The following is a 19512-nucleotide window of genomic DNA, read 5'->3' as shown; positions in this document are numbered from 1 at the left end:
TAATCCCAGCTACTCAGGAGGCTGAGGCAGGAGAATCACTTGAACCTGGAAGGCAGAGGTTGCAGTGAGCCAAGATCACACCACTACACTCCAGCCTGGGTGACAGAGGGAGACTCCATCTCCAAAATAAATAAATAACAATAATAATAATAATACATATATATATAGAAGGAAATATTATTTAACAATAAAAAAGAAGGAAATCCTGCCATTTTCTACAACATGAATGAACTTGAGAGCATTATGCTAAGTGAAATCAGACAGAGAATGACAACTACTGTATGATTTCAGTTACAGGTGGAATCTAAAACAGCCATATTCACAGAAAGAGAGAGTAGAATGCCGGTTGTTTGGGGCTAAGGGTTGGGAGAAATGGGGAGATATTGGACAACTTTCAGTTACAAGATGAATACGTTCTGGGGATCTAATCTCCAGCATGGTGACTCTAGTTAATAATACTGTATTATGTACTCGAAATTTGCTAAATAAGTAGATCTTAAGCAAATTTCACTGGGCTCAGTGGCTCATGCCTGTAGTCCCAGCTACTTGGGAGGCTGAGGTGGGAAGATCCCATGAGCCCAGGAGTTCCTGTGAATACAGTGAGTGATTGCTCCACTGCACTCCAGCTTGGGAGACAGACAGAGACCGTGTCTCTAAAAAATAAAAATAAAAAATGTTCTCACCATGGAAAAAAAAACTGGTAACTGCAAGGTGACATATGTTAGCTAATTTGTGGTAATCGTTTTACAATGTACATATATACCAAATCACATTGTATGCCTTAAATATATACAATTTTATTTATGTATGATAAGTGTAAGATGTTATACCTCAGTAAAGCTGAAGAAAAATAAAATACTAAAAAATAGGAAGTTCTTTAGTAACTTTCTTACATATACCTGTAGTACTAACTCTATTTTCTTCTTGTTTTTGTTTTTCCTATTTTTCATTATGAAATTTCTCCCATGTATAGAAAAGTAGAAAGAATAGTATATTGAACACCTACAGGTCTTGTTTTAACAGTTAGTATATTAATATTTTCCAATTATGTTTGCTTCATCTACATTTTTTGATGATGCGTTTTGTTGTAAATTGCAAGTACCATGGCATTTCACCTCAAATGCCTTCCAAATGCATCTTTAAAAAGTAAAGACAGGACCGGGTGTGGTGGCTCAAGCCTGTAATCCCACCATTTGGGAAGGTGGAGGCGGGCAGATCATCTGAGGTCAGGAGTTCGAGGCCAGCCTGGCCAACATGGTGAAACCCTGTCTGCACTAAAAATACAAAAATTGGCTGGGCATGGTGGCGCATGCCTGCTAGTCCCAGCTACTCGGGAGGCTAAGGTAGGAGAACCACTCAAACCCGGGAGGTGGAGGTTACACTGAGCTGAGATCGCACCACTGCACTCCAGTCTGGGCAACAGAGCAATATTCTGTCTAAAAAAAAAAAAGAAAGAAAGAAAGACAGGCCTAGCACAGTGGCTCACACCTACAATCCCAACACTTTGGGAGGCCGAGCAAGGAGGATCATTTGAGGCCATGAGTTTGAGACCAGTCTGGGCAACATAAGCAGACCCTGTCTCTGTAAAAAATTTTTAAATGAACCAGAAATTGTGGTACATGCCTATAGACCAAGCTACTCACAAGGCTGAGGCAGGTAGATCCCCTGATCCCTGGCGTTTGTGGCTGCGGTAAGCCATGATCATGCCACTGCACTCCAGCCTGGGTGACAGAGCAAGATCCTGTCTCTAAAAAATAAAAATAAATACATAAAAAGAAAGGCAATTCCCTATATAACCATGATGCTGTTATCACACTTAATAAAATCCAGCTCCTTTTTAATCTATCTCCTGCAGGATAAGGAGGACCTATCATGATGGAGAGGGCTTCATAGAGAGAGAGCCTGTTAGAAAGTTTGGAAACAAATCTTCATCAATAGAAGATTTGTTAAGTAAATTGTGATATATTCATACTATGGATTACTGGGGAATATTAAAAATGATATAGTTCTATACATGGAAACACTTCTACAACATCACTAGGTTTTTTAAAAAGCGTGTCTCAAAATAGTATGTACTACTCACATTTCATGTTCTGGGTGATCGTGTGATCCAGTTCTTGCTTTAAGATGCATTTGCGGCCGGGCGCGGTGGCTCAAGCCTGTAATCCCAGCACTTTGGGAGGCTGAGACGGGCGGACAACGAGGTCAGGAGATCGAGACCATCCTGGCTAACACAGTGAAACCCCGTCTCTACTAAAAAATACAAAAAACTAGCCGGGCGAGGTGGCGGGCGCCTGTAGTCCTAGCTACTCGGGAGGCTGAGGCAGGAGAATGGCGTAAACCCGGGAGGCAGAGCTTGCAGTGAGCCGAGATCTGGCCACTGCACTCCAGCCTGGGTGACAGAGAGAGACTCCGTCTCAAAAAAAAAAAAAAGATGCATTTGCATGTGTGTGGATGGTAACAAAGTCTGGAAGGATGTAAATCAAAATGCTAGTAATACTTGATCTTGGGTGGCAGAGTTATGGATACTGGTTTTTTTTTTATGTTTTAGCTTTATCTAAATTGTTTTATTATCTGGGTCTTCAACCATAAGCACACAATAATGTTGTTGCCCTGCCTGATACAGAAGAACAGGCATTGAGGAACGTCTGGGGAGATGCGTACTTTGGCCTGTAGACACTCAGAATGAATGGCAGCTTTGTTTTTATAGTACAGGAAGGTGACAGTCCATAATAAATTGTCATCCCAACAGAATTCTTATAATGACACTGAAAAACTACATATGGCCTTGTTTTGTTTTGTTTTTATAGTAAAATATACATAACTCAAAATTTACTATTTTTAAGTGTCTAGTGGCATTAAGTACATTCACAATGTTGTGTAGTTATACTGTCATCCATCTCCAGAACTTTCTCATCATCTAAAATTGAAGCTATATATCCACTAAACACCCCCTCCCTATTCCCCTCTCCTTCCAACTCCTGATAACTCTTGTTCTACTTTCCATCTGGGTAGCTCATATAAGTGGAACCATCCAATATTTGTCCTTCATGTCTGGCTTATTTCGTTTAGTATGATGCTTTCAAGTGTCATTTGTATAGTAGCAGAATTTCATTCCTTTTTAAGGCTTGCGTAATATTCCATTGAATGGATATACCATATTTTGTCTTGTCATCTGCTGATGGACATTTGGGTTGTTTTCACGTTTGTGGTTTTGTTTTTAAGTGACTATACTTTTGGAATCTGTTTCAAGTTCAAGTATTGGAGACCTGAAAAGATTTCAAAGCAACAAATAGCCAGGGTGAAAATAAGAGAGAAGGGAGACAGATCAGCAGTGCTGCTTCATGAGACTTGAAGGAACAACTTTCGAAGCAGAAAGCAGAAAGACAATCTTTTTTTCTCCTTTTTCTCCCTATCTTTGTCACCTCTCCCTGCTCAATCACCTGATGGAAGTGGAGAAGTCGTAAAAACTAGTAACAGTTAACTGTGACTATTCCTCATCTAACTCTTCTGCTAATGTGGATGTGTTTGATTTTGGTTTTGCCTTGTGTTGTTTTGTTTTTTACTGCCTAAGAAGCAAGTAATTCTACCTCTTATTGTGACATTGCTTTTTGTAAGCTTAACCATAATTAAGATGACATCTGTTGGGTTGTTTTATACACACATGGAATTCATTCATTCGTTCACTGAAAAAAAATTTCTCTTTAGCACCTACTGTGAGCCAATCATGCCCCACAGTGCATAAAAGGGCTTGTCAAAAAGTAAATTGAAGCCGTGCACAGTGGCTCACACCTGTAATCGCAGCACTTTGGGAGGCTGAGGTGGGCAGATCGCCCGAGGTCAGGAGTGCAAACCAGCCTGGCCAACATGGTGAAACCCTATCTCCACTAAAAATACAAAAATTAGCCAGGCATGGTGGCAGGCACCTGTAATCCCAGCTACTTGGGAGGCTGAGGCAGGAGAATCACCTGAACCTGGGAGATGGAGGTTGCAGTGAGCAGAGATCACACCACTGTACTCCAGCCTGGGTGACAGACTGAGAATGTCTCGTAAATAAATAAAAAATGTAAATTGAAACACTCATCCTTAGAAAATACAATTAAACTACACACAGCTCAATATTAAGTGAGAGGCATGGGTGCAGAGTAAGGTACTAATGAGGGGCCCATCACCAGGACAAAACTTTTTTTCATGCCAGTATAACAACAGTTTCCTAAAATCATAGCTTTGTATCAAAGAACGTATGCATAGGACTGTGTTTCTTCCTTACTGATATTTTTGGTGATTGCCCTGATCTTGTTTACCTGGTTGATCTTCCTGTCAGTTTCCACTTTCAAAGGAAAGCAATTGTATGGCAAGTACAGCTTACTTACCTGCAAATGGGTGAATACTTGTAACTGAATTCATAGAAGAGTGGTGTAGGTTCAATTCACTTTGTCACGAATCGGTGAATACTTGTAACTGAATGCATAGAAGACTGGTGTAAGTTCAGTTCTCTTTGTCACGAATCGGTGAATACTTGTAACTGAATTCATAGAAGACTGGTGTAGGTTCAATTCACTTTGTCACGTTCCCATATCTGACATTCCACTTACACTGTTGGGCTTTCCCATCATTCCTCTCATCTGCCCCAGGGACAGCAACTGGCACAGAACTTGACTGGGTCACTGGAGAGAGCTGGTCACTGCAAACCCTTCAGCCTTGATAGTTTTCCCTTATGCAAAGTCACCACCGACGTGCCCTCCCTGAGGTACTGGCGAGGCTAATCAAGCTGTTTTTTTTTCTTTTTTTTTTTTTTCTTTTTTTTTTGAGGTGGAGTCTTGCTCTGTCACCCAGGCTGGAGTGCAGTGGCACAATCTCGGCTCACTGCAACCTCTGCCTCCCGGGTTCAAGCGATTCCCCTGCCTCAGCCTCCTGAGTAACTGGGACTACAGGCATGCGCCACCACACCTGGCTAGTTTTTTGTATTTTAGTAGAGACGGGGTTTCACCATGTTGGCGAGGATGGTCTCAATCTCCTGACCTCGTCATCTGCCCGCCTCAGCCTCCCAAAGTGCCAGGATTACAGGTGTGAGCCATGGCACCTGGCCATTAACAGGCTGTTTCCTGAGCACCATTAAACTGGGTGGATCTTGTCACCTCAGAAAAGGTTTATTTGGTTTATTTTCTTTGTTCTCCCCTCTTGCCCTTAGACCACCATCTGCAAATAGCATAAGCAGCAGCGCGTCTTCGAATCATAGTGGCCACACTCCAGAGCCCCCACTCCCACCGGTTGGAGGTGACCTCGCCAGCCGACTGTCCAGTGATGAAGGGGAGATGGACGGAGCCGACGAATCCGAGAAGCTAGACTGTCAGTTCTCCACGCACCATCCCAGACCTCTTGCGGTAGGCCTCCTTCTGTTCCTTACTGTGCGTTCTTTGCCTGTGCTTTGCAGACACTTAGGTGATCATACCAAAGGCATGATCCTTCCTAAGGCAAGGCTGCCTGCGCAGTGTTTTACAAAAAGACTTACCATGAGTTTTAACGATTGCCTTAGAAATACCCTTGAACATTACAAAAGGAAAGGAATGGGCTCCCAGCTGATTATAATTCTGAGTACTTCCACATACTACTAAAAAGAAAAAAAGGGGGAAGAATGGATAATCCTGAGTATTTACGGCCCACCTTGAAGCAAGCATGCTTGAGAAATAGTATTTCTATAAGTGCACTCAGGAGCTGATCCTCTGGCCTTGTCCATCTAAAAATGGAGCCTCTGATGTCCAGGGTTAGCTCGGCTCACCTGCTCTGGAAACCGTCTGTCTTAGCAGCGTGTCAGGGGTCAGCCCTTGTTGGTATTCTCCCCTGTTGGTTCTAAGTATTACTGTTGTGTGACCATATGGCACCAGAACTGAGCGTGTGTGTGTGTTGAAGGAAAGAAGAAGCCTTTCAGGTCACCATGATTGCTGATTAGTAAAAAGGGCACTTTCTTTCCCCTTCCTTGAATGAGTGCACGCTGACAGTTCAGAAGGTCATGGAAACTAAGGTGGGAAACAGGAGGCATCTGCTGGAGGCTTGTTTATTGTCTGCGTACGAGCACTTGAAAAGGGACTGCCTAGTGCTGCCATTGCAGAGCCGAATGCAGGGGCCTAGAACATGGGACCTCATGGTGGTTTACTCTGGTGCCAGCCTGAGTCCTGCAGGATCAGCTCTGTCTCTAGACTGTGTAAGTGAAGTCCATCCTGGCCCGCATCAAGATCAAGTGAATCCCTCTTCCCTCCTCTCCGTGTCATGAATGAAGGCCAAGTTCACTTTCTTTCCTTGGGATGATGCTTACCTGTGGCTCACCATCAGCCTGAGACTTTGCCTCTTGATTAGTACAGAAAATAGTCAGGGACGATTAAGGATGCCTTTGACTGCCCGAAGTAGAACATTCAACTCATCTGGCACAAGCGCTAAGGTCATTTAATTATATCACATAGCAGGGAGTGTAGAGGCAGGTGCTCCCAAGCTTGGTTCAGCTTCTCCACGATGTCATGGAGCTGAGGGACAATCTCTACAACTCCCTCTACCTTTCACGCATGGTCCCAGTCCATCAGCTGCAGCTCTGACATTTCATCCTCACCCAGTGGTGTGCTACTCAGGTTGGAAAGGGACAAACAGAAAAGGGGTCTTCTTCCAAGATGCTGCCTTATGTTAGGAAAGAAAATCTTCCTATGAAAACCCCAGCAGACTTCTGCTCATATCTACCAGGAATGGGTCACATGCCCATCCCTAGATCAATTGGCAGCAGAGAAGGAAGGGGTTGCCGTGACGCAGGAGGAACCAGCCATGATTTATCCCAAGGTTCTGGGAGGAGACCCGCTTGATTACTGCTCTGTGTCAGATATCAAAATAAAAGTGTGGTTCTGTTTGCAAGGAAAAGACAGAGGTGGGAGTGGGTGGTAGTTGGTGAGGCTGGCAACCAGTAGGGTCTGACACAGTGGCCCACGCAGTGAGGATCTACAGCTCTGCTGGAGGCGTAACATGCCAGCCAGGAACTGGAACTTCTCAGGGCCTAGCCTCACATCTGTACGGAATCAGATACACAGGTAGCAAAGACAAAACCGTGCCTCCAGCTCCTGAGCCTGAAAGAAATACGAGGCTCTGCCAAAAGGCCAGACTCTGGAGCACATCAAGACATTTGTCCAGATGACAACCTGCCAGGCTACAGTGGATTAGCTAAACTCAGGATGTGGCACAGCTGTGTGCCCTTAATGTTTTGCTGATTTAAATGGAAAGACCACAGATTTGTGTCTTTGCTTTGTCCCTTCTCTCATGGCCAGTTGATACATTAAATCATTGTTTGTAATGAATGCTTGCTCGGTGCATCTTTAGCAATTGGGATGGGGGAAGAAATGATGTCTAGACCTGGAAGAGCTCCCACATGCTGCCAGGGACCAGCTTCTATGTCGGAAAATTCCCTTTGTATGTTTTCTTGCTTGGTCAGTAAGCATTTAACATGAAGGTGCAGAAAAGTGTTCTTCATCAGCAGTACCAGATTTGATGGGTGACAAGATTTTAATGCGAAAACCCCCAAAACACCAATAGAAACAGAACAAAGGGAAGGTCTTACATTTCCTCCTGAGAACTGTTCCAAAGTCTGGTTCCAGGACGGGTTTGTGGAATGAGTGCCAATCCAGCCCTGTGTCTGGGAGAGAGGCCAGGGAGCTGCTGGGAGGCCTGGAGGAAGGGGGAGATCTGCTTTTGAGTTATAGAGTCATTTGCAGACTCGCCTGAGCCCTAAACCAGCCAAATGTCACCTTCTCTGAGGCTGCTTCTTGCATTTCTGTCTGAGAGCCTTCCGGTTGTCCTAACATCATAATCAAGTGTTTATTAAACATCTGAATGCCGATATTTCATCCACATATTTTAAGAGGGATAGTGTGCTTTAAACATTTTGTGGATCCCTGTCTCCCCAATCTATTTGTTAGCCCAAATGCCTACTATCCTCATACTAAGGAGAAGGAAGAGAATGGGCTCTCCTGTCTATACACTGATAGTCGAATCAGGTATGTAGGCATCCTGTGTATAACGTAAAACAGCCATGTCGTGAGTCCAAGGCAAAATGGAATAAAGCAGGCAATGGGTGTGCCATGGGAATTCATACTGGGAAGATCATTCAGATGAGAGCCACTGGAAATGAGAGTCTTGATAAGGGAACCGGGAGAGAGAGTGGGGAATTGGGATTGACAAAAAGAAGAAGGAAGGAGACAACAGGGAGAAGGAACAGCAGGAGCAAAAGCTTCAAGGTGGTGCTGTGTCCCAGGACAGCCTACAAAGACTGATTGGAGGCAGAAATGGGGTCGAGACTGGGAAAGGAAGGCATTTAGCCTGGCTGGAAGCAAAGTGGCTCTGTTGACATCAGATAGGAAAGGTGGGACCTGGGACACTAGCACAAGCAGTTCCCATTACTATCATGAGAAGCAGGGAACCACCAAGTTCCTTGAGAAAATGTGGCTGATAATAGGACAGATGGTCCTGAAAACTCACCCTGGGTGCTGCTTGTTTCTTTTTTTTTTTTTTTTTTTTTTTTTTTTTTGAGACACAGTCTCAGTCTGTCACCCAGGCTGGAGTGCAGTGGCACAATCTCAGCTCACTGCGACCTCCACCTCCTGGGTTCAAGCAATTCTCCTGCCTCAGCCTCCCTAAGAGCTGGGATCCCAGGCGCCGCCACCACGCCTGGCTAATTTTTGTATTTTTAGTAGAAACGGGGCTTCACCATGTTGGCCAGACTGGTCTCAAACTCCTGACCTCAAGTGATCTGCCCACCTCAGCCTCCCAAAGTGCTGGGATTACAGCCATGAGCCACTGTGCCTGGTGTTATTTGTTTCTTAACCAAAAAATGCTGGCTCAATCCCAGGAGTAGAAAACGTAGCCCGCTCTGTGCCACAGAAAATTGAATGTAGCTATTGTTGAGTTGCAATGTGAGGTTCCGCAGAAAATCCAGAGCTCAAACTACAGAACTGCAGAAATATTTTTGGCTTCATACGGTTTGCTTCTTTATTTTGAGTAAAATTGTGCCCCTGTGTGTTTTTATGCAAATGTTATTTTTCTCTGTATACTTTATATTAGCTTATTAACCTGTAATCAAAATTAAAATTTTTTTTTCCTCACAGTTTTGCTCATTTGGGAGTCGCCTCATGGGACGAGGGTACTATGTTTTTGATAGAAGATGGGATCGTTTTCGATTCGCACTAAACTCCATGGTAGAAAAACACCTGAATTCACAGATGTGGAAGTAAGTGAGCAGCTTTTGTGCAATATAAGATCCAAGCTGCCCCACAGTTACCTGAACCCTAACTTTCCAAATAAATGTTAGTGGCTGACTTTTCATAGAACAAAATGATTCTGAAGTCAGGATGTTTGATTAATTCTTAAATACCAGCTCTTCTTAATGGTTTACCTGAAGGTTTTAAGAAGCACAAATGATATGTTACATGCTTTGTCTTTTTTGGAGACCATTTTTGTGTTGGTAATCTCCTAAATGAGAAGGATATTAGATAATATGTTGTTTGTTTACCTATGTTAAAGGGCCTTTTTATTGCTCCTAGAGAATCTAAGGATATTAAGAACATGCTTCTGGCTGAGTGCAGTGATTCACGCCTGTAATCCCAGCGCTTGGGAGGCCGAAGCAGGAGGATTGCTTGAGGCCAGGAGCTCGAGACCAGCCTGGGCAACATAGCAAGACCCCATCTCTACAAAAAATAATTTTTAACAATTAGCTGGGTGTAGTGATGCACACTTGTGATCCTAGCTACTTGAAAGGCCTGGAGTGGGAGGATCGCTTCAGCCCAAGAGTTCAAGGTCACAGTAAGCTATGATTGTGCCACTGCACTCTGCCTGGGCAATGGAGCGAGACCCTCTCTCTCTTAAAAAAAAAAGAAGATGCTTCTGTTTGTAATGTTAATGCTACAATATCAAAACTAAAGATTTCAGCCAGGCATGGTGGTTCACACCTGTAATCCCAGCACTTTGGGAGGCTGAGGTGGGCGGATCACCTGAGATCAGGAGTTCAAGACCAGCCTGGCCAACATAGTGAAACCCCATCTCTACTAAAAATACAAAAATTAGCTGGGTGTGGTGGCGCACACCTGTAATCCCAGCTCCTCAGGAGGCTAAGGCAGGAGAATCACTTGAACCCAAAGGCGGAGTTCGCGGTGAGCCGAGATCGTACCACTGCACTCCACCCTGGGTGACAGAGGGAGACTCCGTCTCAAAAAAAAAAACAAAAAAAACTAAAGATTTCGTTATGGTTGTGGACCAATTTCTAGTTGTTTGCTGTCCTGTGAAAACATCTGTACACTTGCCAACAGGGCAGATCCTGAGCAATGCTGTGAAGTTGGTTAAGTTTGTCTTTGGCCCTTCCCATCTCCTTAGGACCCCCTGCCCACCTCTACTTGTACTTCTCTACCCTAAACTCCAACTTATGTTCCCTTTCTCTTAAGTTTCTTTACTATCCACTTTCCAGTGTACTTACATTTTAATAGGGGATTCATAAATAGGGAAGAAGCCTTAATCTGGAAGAATGCTATTGGGAAGAAATAATAGGCCTAGACCCTCTCAAACCACAGCACATAAGTGGCTACCATTTTGACCACTTGATAATATAAGGCTGGCCCACTGGGTATCCCCATCCCCCACTTCTACAAAGGTGAGCTCTCAAGATATCATCATCCATTTGAGTCATAGATCACGTAAATCTGGGCCTAGACAGTCCAGGAGGGACAACAGCTGAGGGCCCCCACCTGCCCACTGAGGCCCAGTAGAGTCAAGGAAGGGATTCCTAAGAAATGGGAGGGAGCAGAAGTCAAAATTTGCCCCTTTCCCAGGTTTCCTCCTCTCCCCCAGGCAGCTACGACACCTTAGGCCCCTTTCTGGAAGCCTAAAGAGCTTCCAGACCTGGACTTCTAGGAGAAGTGAGCCCCATTTGTGTCTGAATTGAGCTCTCATGGCAGACTTAGTACTAAATGTTAACATTTACTGTAAGGTAGGTAAGGGCCACAAGAGAAGCTTATCATTTCTTCCCATTTAAGTGACTGCCCAGTGTGTCTAAAGGGCACCCTTGATATGATATTTACTTGTGTCCATTCCAAACAGCAACAAATTGGTGCTGCACGTGGGGTGACCGTGCTCTCAGTTACTTGGTGATTGAGCCTCTGTGCTTGTTCCCCACGATGGCGGCCAGCCCTGGTGATCCTCGCAGCTCTTTGCTCCCTGTGTTATGGAAGTGTCAATCCCGGACACGTGGAAGGAATGTGTTGGTCTGTATTTCACTCCCTGGTGTCCTGTCAGCTCAAGCTCCATATTCCTTTCCTCCTCAGGCACAGAAACCCGAGCCACAGGGCATCAGGTCCCTCCCCCCTGTTCAGGACTTGCCTAACCAATCTGCTGTCACTGAGCAACATTGGGGCTGCCTGGGTGTCAACTCTGGAGAGCGTAGCACCCCGCTACCCTCTCAACCTTGCTGCCCAAACCCCAGGCCCCGGCGGGCCCGAACCTGGAGGGATGGCAGCCGATGGGGGCGTGGAAGACATTAGGAAGAAAAGGAACGGCCAAGACTCTTTTTTCTTTAACAAGCATTTAACTCTGCATCAGGAGCCGCCAACACAGTATTCTCTTTCAGCCAGGTCAGCATCTGGACCTCCATGCCACCTGGCAGGGGAGGTTGGGCACTGTCAGTAATTTATTTGCATCTGTGGGCTTTAGTGTGGGACTTCCCTGGGCCAGTGTGCAAAGCTTACACCAGGACACAGCCCAGCAAAGCTGAAATCCACTGCCATTTAGCACCTAGAAAAACACATAAGCTGTTTAGCCTCGGCGGGGAAGGGTCTCCTGGGGACAGGGAGCTGCCACATGCCCCTCACCCTGTTTCTCCCCTGCCCTATCTTCCTTCCTGCCCTACTATCCCCTTGTGATTAGTGAGGCAAGAAAGGGATAGAAAGTGTGCCTAAAAAGAGCACCCATCCCAATCCTGAGTGTCAGCCAGGTAAGATTTAGGACTTCAACTCTGCCAGTCAGCACAAGTTGAAGCGTGAATTTATACTAGTTAATTGGAAAATTATAAATTGAGACATTAAAAATGGATCCCATTCAGGCTGTGTGCGGTGGCTCACGCCTGTAATCCCAGCACTTTGGGAGGCCGAGGCAGGTGGATCATGAGGTTAGGAGATCGAGACCATCCTGGCTAACACGGTGAAAACCCGTGTCTAGTAAAAACACAAAAAGTTAGCCGGGCCTGATGGTGGGCGCCTGTAGTCCCAGCTACTCGGGAGGCTGAGGCAGCAGAATGGCATGAACCCAGGAGGCGGAGCTTGCAGTAAGCTGAGACTGCGCTGCTGCACTCCAGCCTGGGGAACAGAGCAAGACTCCGTCTAAAAAAAAAAATGGCTCCCATTCAAATTCATTGATTGGAATCCTCTCTAAATGAGCCATCTGGTATTTGTAAATAACTTTTTATTACAAGTAACTGCCAAACCTCTGCCCACATGTATTTCTATCTATACTTTAGTGGGTAAGCAAACGAGTCAAGGAAAGATGGAGTGGGTTGCCTGTAGTACCACAGCAAGGCAACAAAAGCACCCAGAAAGTTGGGGGGGGTCTCCCCCTCTAAGAAATGTTTCCTGCCCCTGTTAGGAAGGGGTTGTGTGGGGCCAGACAGTTCTAAGGATGTGTGTAGACATTTCCAATCTGATCATATGGGAGTCCTTGCCCACCATGCATAGTCCCTGACCATATGGTTATGGTGCTGCTGAGAAGCCACCTGCTCACCCATCCACCTACCCATTCATCCATCCATTCATTCACTCATTCATTCATTGCAACAAGTATTTATGGGGCACCTTGCTGAGTGCCGACAGGATCTCTTACCTTCTTTAGGCTTGAGAGAATGTAAATTCTCAATGCCATCACGGCCATTGTGAGTTTGGCAACATTTTTCTCTTATATTTGATCCGTTTGGTCTAATGTTTTCAAGAGCAAGGATTCCTCTGGATTCTACCCTAAAGATGGATGTCACAGGCTCCACCAAAGTACAGGCCAAAAGCAGAATCTTCAGAGAGGAATGCTAGGAGAGACATTTATCTCTCAGCAGTGCCTCTTCCCAGAGTTCCCTGGCACCTGGTCCTGACGCTACAGCTGGGAGAGTGGCCTCCAAAGAAGAGAAAGGACGGTGTGAGGCCCTGTCTTGCATGTGTTCTAGCCCACTGGGGCACAGGCTCTGGGCCTGCTCATCTTCATGTGCTGCTTTCAAAGAAGGAAAGCTAGTTCCTAATCACTAGTGAACCCCAGCTACAGTGAAAATGATTTCCCAGGGAAACCGGGAGAGGGAGCAAGGTGAGAAATGGGAAAGGACCAGCTTGAACACATTTACCTGGCTCCCGAGGACCATGTGCTTTTCTGCAAAATCAAGAACAAATGTCCCTGTGGCCGCTGTGCCTCCTCCCGGTCCCCAGAGTAGCAGCAGCAGCATCCCAGGCTGTAGGATGGAAGGAGGTGTCACTCCCAGCACAAATCAAAGGATGGAGTTTGCAGGGAGGCCCCAAGAGTAAGCCACAGCCTAGTGCTGGCCTTGGCTCCAGGGAGTTTGCTCTGAGGCACCCCCCAAGCTCCAAGAAGACCAAAGAAGAAAACAGTGGGTTTCTCCTCCCCTCCTGATTTTCTCCTCCTGTCCACATCCTACATTTATCTTCAGAACACACTAGAAATCCCTGATCTCCTTCTCTGGACACATGAGGGTCCCCACACTCACCTTTTCCTAACACAGAACAGGAAGACCTGCTAAAGCCACACCCCAGACAACTCCTCTGAGCAAGAGCTAAGGTAGAGAGGGCTGAAGAGGAAAAAACAAAGCTAGTCCTGGGAATGGGCAACTTGCCATCTCACCATTCCCAAACCCCTAACCGTCCACGGCCCAGCCACCAGGAGCCAGCAGCCACGAGTCAGTATGGAAATGGCTCTCTGTGGAGGGAACCAGAGGCTGCAGACAGCAAAGGCAGGAGGATGCTGGCCTTGGAGAGGGCCATTCCCCAACTGCCTCCAGCCCAGAGCAGGGTGGGGAAAGCCCCAAGAGTCCCTGGGCAGAAGCTGGAGTGGGTGGAGAGGGGAAGCTCTGGCCCCTGTGTCCAGGTAGCAAAGCCCTGTCCTCACATTTCTTACTTGCAACCAGGACCTACATGTGAAATGATCACTTCTCATTAAAAACCACCTTCATCGCTGCCAAAAAAAAAAAGAGAGTTGCGGGGGAGGAGGGGTGGCAGTGGTTGAGAGAGAATACTGGGGAAATTTCTATTCTAAATAACATTGACCTTTTATTCATGAACCAAAATCAGGCCTTCTCCAGTAGCCAAGCCTGGAGAAAAGGATCTGAAAGGCTGAGTGTGATGAAAATTAGGTTGCTGGATGTTGCAATGGGGGGTGCCATAAGGAGGGGCCATGCTTCAGATTCTCCCATCCTTCAAGGCTCCATTCTCCATAGTCTGGTTCTGCCGGGGTGTCCTCTGGAGCCCTGATGCTCAAACGTCATCGAGCCTCCTAAGCACTGCCAACCCGGTGTCTCACTGATTCTCTTTCACTCTTCTCTCATGTTTAGGAAGATCCCTCCTGCGGCAGATAGCCCCCTGCCCTCGCCAGCAGCCCACATCACCAACCCCGTTCCAGCATCCGTTTTGCAGCCTTTCAGCAACCCCAGTGCTGTGTATCTTCCTTCAGCTCCCATCAGCTCGAGGCTCACCTCTTCTTACATAATGACATCAGCCATGCTCTCAAACGCAGCTTTCGTGACATCGCCGGACCCGAGCGCCCTCATGTCCCACACCACAGCTTTCCCTCATGTGGCCGCAACCCTCAGCATCATGGACTCAACCTTCAAGGCCCCATCCGCTGTGTCCCCGATACCAGCCGTCATCCCTTCCCCATCCCACAAGCCATCCAAAACCAAAACCAGCAAATCCTCAAAAGTCAAAGACCTGTCCACCCGTAGCGACGAGTCTCCAAGTAACAAAAAGAGGAAGCCACAGTCTTCGCCTTCCTCCTCCTCCTCCTCCTCATCCTTGCAGACATCCCTCTCGTCTCCACTGTCAGGGCCTCACAAAAAGAACTGTGTTTTGAATGCCAGTTCTGCTTTGAACTCCTATCAGGCGGCCCCTCCCTATAACAATCTGTCTGTGCACAACTCAAACAATGGGGTGAGCCCACTCAGTGCCAAACTGGAGCCCTCAGGACGGACCTCGCTGCCCGGCGGCCCCGCGGACATAGTGAGACAGGTGGGCGCGGTGGGAGGCAGCAGTGACTCCTGTCCCCTCTCTGTGCCCTCCCTTGCGCTCCACACAGGGGACCTCTCTCTGGCCTCACACAATGCTGTGTCTTCTCTGCCCCTCTCTTTTGACAAATCAGAAGGAAAAAAGCGTAAGAACTCGAGTTCTAGTAGCAAAGCCTGTAAAATCACTAAAATGCCTGGTATGAATAGCGTTCACAAAAAGAACCCGCCCAGCCTTCTCGCACCGGTGCCCGATCCCGTTAACAGCACCTCCTCTCGGCAGGTAAGGGACCTCCTGGCACCGCCTTCACCGGCTCTGGGGGGGCAGGGGGAGCTGGGCAGCGCCCCTGCTTAGCCGGGTGGCTCCGACAGGTAACACAAGCTTGACTCCTTTTCTTGTTTTCCCCGAGGGCAGTTTCACCCTCTGCTTTGAGAGCCCTTTATTGAACAAGTACTTGATACCACACTCACTATGTGCTCGGCGCTGTTTTCGGCACTTTACGGTTATTACCTCACTGAATCCTCGTGACACCCCAGTGCAGTTTACTTCACAGATGAGTAAACTGAGGCACAGAGAGATTCTGAGTTCCTCACTCCACATCGGTCAGTTTTATCTTTTGAGGTTCTGAGGACATTGTCAGCAAAGAGTTCTGTTGCTAAGAAGTTTGATCTGATCTGTTGGAACCCCCTTAGGAAGAGCTTGAGGCCCAGGCAGGTTAAATGCTGACCCGGGGTCCCACCTGGGAGTGGGAGCGCCTGTGCCCGGCTCCCAGGTGACTGTCCTTCCCACTTTCCTAGGCTGCCTCGACCCCCACCTCCTCCTGATAGAACTCTTTCCTTCCTAAAGGAAAACTGCAACTGCCACCAGCTGGCAAAGAAGTGTTCAGGCCGGGCGCGGTGGCTCAAGCCTGTAATCCCAGCACTTTGGGAGGCTGAGACGGGCGGATCACAAGGTCAGGAGATCGAGACCATCCTGGCTAACACGGTGAAACCCCGTCTCTACTAAAAATACAAAAAACTAGCCGGGCGAGGTGGCGGGTGCCTGTGGTCCCAGCTACTCGGGAGGCTGAGGCAGGAGAATGGTGTGAACCCGGGAGGCGGAGCTTGCAGTGAGCTGAGATCCGGCCACTGCACTCCAGCCTGGGCGGCAGAGCAAGACTCCGTCTCAAAAAAAAAAAAAAAAAAAAGAAGTGTTCAATGCCATGGTACAGATAGGAGTGTGTATGGTGAGGAGGCTGAGAGAGTGTGGCGTGGTCAGAGAAGGATACATGTTTCTTTTCCTTGAGCTCTGTTCTCATCCCTGAGTCTAGTCCTTCTTCTCCGGTTGGAGGGGCTACTTAGGAAAGCCCACCCCCACCTCCACCCCCACCCTAGCCTCTGGGGCCAGTTGGGCATATAGATAAGGGAGCAGACGTGGGGAAGGGCCCAGCCTCGGATTCTCTGCGGAGCCAGGTCTGACGAGAGGGCCAGGCAACCCGCCCGGGAGCCCGGACCCATCAGGGCAGTGTGTCCAGAGACCGTTACACGGAATCAAGGGAACCAAACCCCAAGCCCAACTCCACCTAGGGTTGAGGACTTTGCAGCAATGGGAAGCAGTTGTCAAGAGATATTTTAATGTTTTTTGTCACCACTTATGAGACTTGTTATAACCTCACGAAGAGCACAGCCTGAGGGGGAGTCACAAATCACAAACACATGAGAAACAGCAAGTTTGGAACCCAAGGGCCAGACAAGCTGCAAACCAAGGCCAAGGTGAGAGGAGGGGGAGACACAGGTCCTCTCGCTCAAGCCGAGGGCACTGTTCTGACTCCCCACGGCCAGGGGTGTGAGGGAGGCGGGCCGGTACCCACAGGGCTCTCCCCGGAGGCTAAACTGCTGGTGGGTGTCACCCCCAGGGCCCAGGATGGAGGACAGAGCCAAGGCCTCTCAAGCTTGAACGTGTACACGAATAACTCCAGGGGGGCCAGTGAACATTCTGATTCTCGGTCAGCAGACCTGGGCAGGGGCCTAGGAGTCTGCATTTCTGACAGTCTCCCAGGCCACACCTTGGACAGCAAGGCCGTGGTATCTCACTCATTTTAGATACAGTCCCAGCAGCTAACACGTAGGTTGATGGCCTCTGTTCCAAGCACTTCAGGTGTATTAACTCATTTTATAATTACTTGCTGTTATTCGCCTTTTACAGATGAGTGAACCAAGGCACAGGAAGGTTAAGCAAGGCACCCAAAGTCACACAGTGAGTCAATAGTCAGGCTAGGATTTAAACCCAGGCATTTTGGCTCTGGAGTCTGGCCTCTTAGCCTCTGTGCCATTAACAGAGTCCCTCTGTGTTGAGTAGATGTGGCTCTGTTGATTCTTTGGTCTGCAGGACTATAGGAAATGCTTAGTAAATGCCGAGTCAGCCAGAAGCGGTGGTGAAAGGAGCAGCCAAGTGCTCATCAGGAGGGAATTCAAAAACACGGATGTATTTAATGGCTGCCTTGGATCTGGTCAGCATTGGTTCTCTAATGCAGGTGATACCTCGGTGCTTGTCACTAGGGCATTAAGAAAAGGCTTTATCACCAGTGATTTCCAAGTATTAAGGAAAGGCAAAGGCCCTTGGGATCTGTGTTAATTCTGCTAGGAGATCAGGGGTCAATGCATGAGATTGAGAAATCCAAGATAAACCTTTACTTTGGGAACAATTTGGAGATCCATTTAATTGTATCTGCTTGGTATAAGGCCAGAAGTTACCACAGGGCTATTAAACGGAACAAAAATCAAGACTGTGAATGTAGCCAGGTGCAGTGGTCTCACTTGTAATCCCAGCATTTTGGGAGGCCGAAGTGGGTGGATTATCCAAGGTCAGGAGTTGGAGACCAGCCTGCCCAACACGGAGAAACCTTGTCTCTATTAAAAATACAAAAATTAGCCGGGCAGGGTGGCACGCACCTGTAATCCCAGCTACTCAGGAGGCTGAGGCAAGAGAATCGCTTGAACCCCAGAGGCAGAGGTTGCAATGAGCCAAGATCATGCCACTGCACTCTAGCCTGAGCGACAGAGCAAGACTCTGTCTCAAAAATAAATAAATAAAATAATGTAAGGCAAATGTCTTTACATAAAGGCAAGTTAATGGAGAAGAGGAGCAGTTTATAGGATGAAAGTTCAAGCTGCCTTTGCAGACTAGACAGGGACTGGTTAGTGCCTGGCATCAGCTTCCCCAAGGACCAGGCCCATTGTGTGAAGGACAGTCCCAGAGGAAGGGGAACGGCACAGTGGCCACACCCATATGCACAGCGTTCCTGTCCTCCCTCCATGCAAAGGAGAAGCCCAGCGCCATCATGCTATTTTCCTAAAGAAGAGTCGCATGTGCGTTACATCTCCTAGCCAGGAAAACTGACCCAGCAAAAGATCCAGGTGTTTTATCTGCAGCTAGGTTGAGGGAGTCTGGGCTGAAAACAAGATGGGTTTGGGATGGAGGGTCAGAGGTGGGTGAGCTGTGTGACCCTTTGGCCACAGGTAGAAAAGCCCAGCCTCTACTGAGTGAAGCTCCCAGGAGGGGCCAGGCTTCTCCACCAGATGCCTTCATCCTCATCCCCCCCTGTTGGGGTCCAGCCATCTAGGGAGCAGTATGAGGAGTCCCCACTATGCCACTTTAACTCTGGGAAGGAAAGGGCATCCCTCAAGGCACCCTCTGCAACATTTTCATTTTCTCTGCCACTTAAGATGGAAACACCAGTTCCGAGCCAATGTGAGGGAATGAAGCAGGCATTGTGCAGCCCTTCTTTCCCTTAGAACATGTGGCATCGGCGGGCCCTTCCCAGGCTGGCTCGTGTGTCTGAGTGGGGCTTCAATGGTGTCTTTCAGGTTGGGAAAAATAGCAGCCTAGCTTTGTCACAATCCAGTCCTTCAAGTATATCCAGCCCAGGACACAGCCGACAGGTAAGTTGCTGGGGGTGGGTTGGGGTGGGGGTGGGGGGACAAAAATTCATATGGTCATCAGCAGAATGGAAAGAGTTTGGGCATTGGGGTCAGACCCTGATTCAAACCTCATCTCCAGTTGAGAGCATGGCTACCTGGCTTCCAAACCTAGGCCTTCTAGTTAGCTGTGTGCCCTTGGGCAAGTTACCTAACTTCTCTGTGCTTCCATTTCCTCCATCTATAAAGTGAGGATCATACTGGCCCCTACCTTCTATGGATTTTGTGAGGATTAGCTTATTGATGTAAAGCCTCTAGAAAATGCCTGGCACACAGTAAACCCA

The 19512-nt window shown here is 47.6% G+C and overlaps 1 protein-coding gene across 3 annotated transcripts in view; it reads left to right on the top strand.

Moving 5' to 3' along the window:
- Positions 1-19512, top strand: part of ATXN7L1 (ataxin 7-like 1) — a 277297-nt gene that overhangs the window by 252306 nt on the left and 5479 nt on the right. For 2 of the 3 annotated variants that reach the window (XM_011956865.1, XM_011956866.1), the window contains 4 exons: positions 5192-5384; positions 9135-9256; positions 14606-15554; positions 19118-19192. In XM_011956865.1, coding sequence (XP_011812255.1) covers positions 5192-5384; positions 9135-9256; positions 14606-15554; positions 19118-19192 — 1339 coding nt within the window. Of the gene's footprint in view, positions 1-5191; positions 5385-9134; positions 9257-11339; positions 11646-14605; positions 15555-19117; positions 19193-19512 lie in introns of all 3 variants that reach the window. The other variant, XM_011956864.1, reaches the window with a different exon arrangement.

Source organism: Colobus angolensis, unplaced genomic scaffold, assembly GCF_000951035.1.
Source record: "Colobus angolensis palliatus isolate OR3802 unplaced genomic scaffold, Cang.pa_1.0 Scaffold427, whole genome shotgun sequence".
Classification (NCBI taxonomy): domain Eukaryota; kingdom Metazoa; phylum Chordata; class Mammalia; order Primates; family Cercopithecidae; genus Colobus; species Colobus angolensis.
Note: the sequence above shows the minus strand (reverse complement) of the source record. Positions and strands in the feature narration are given on the sequence as shown.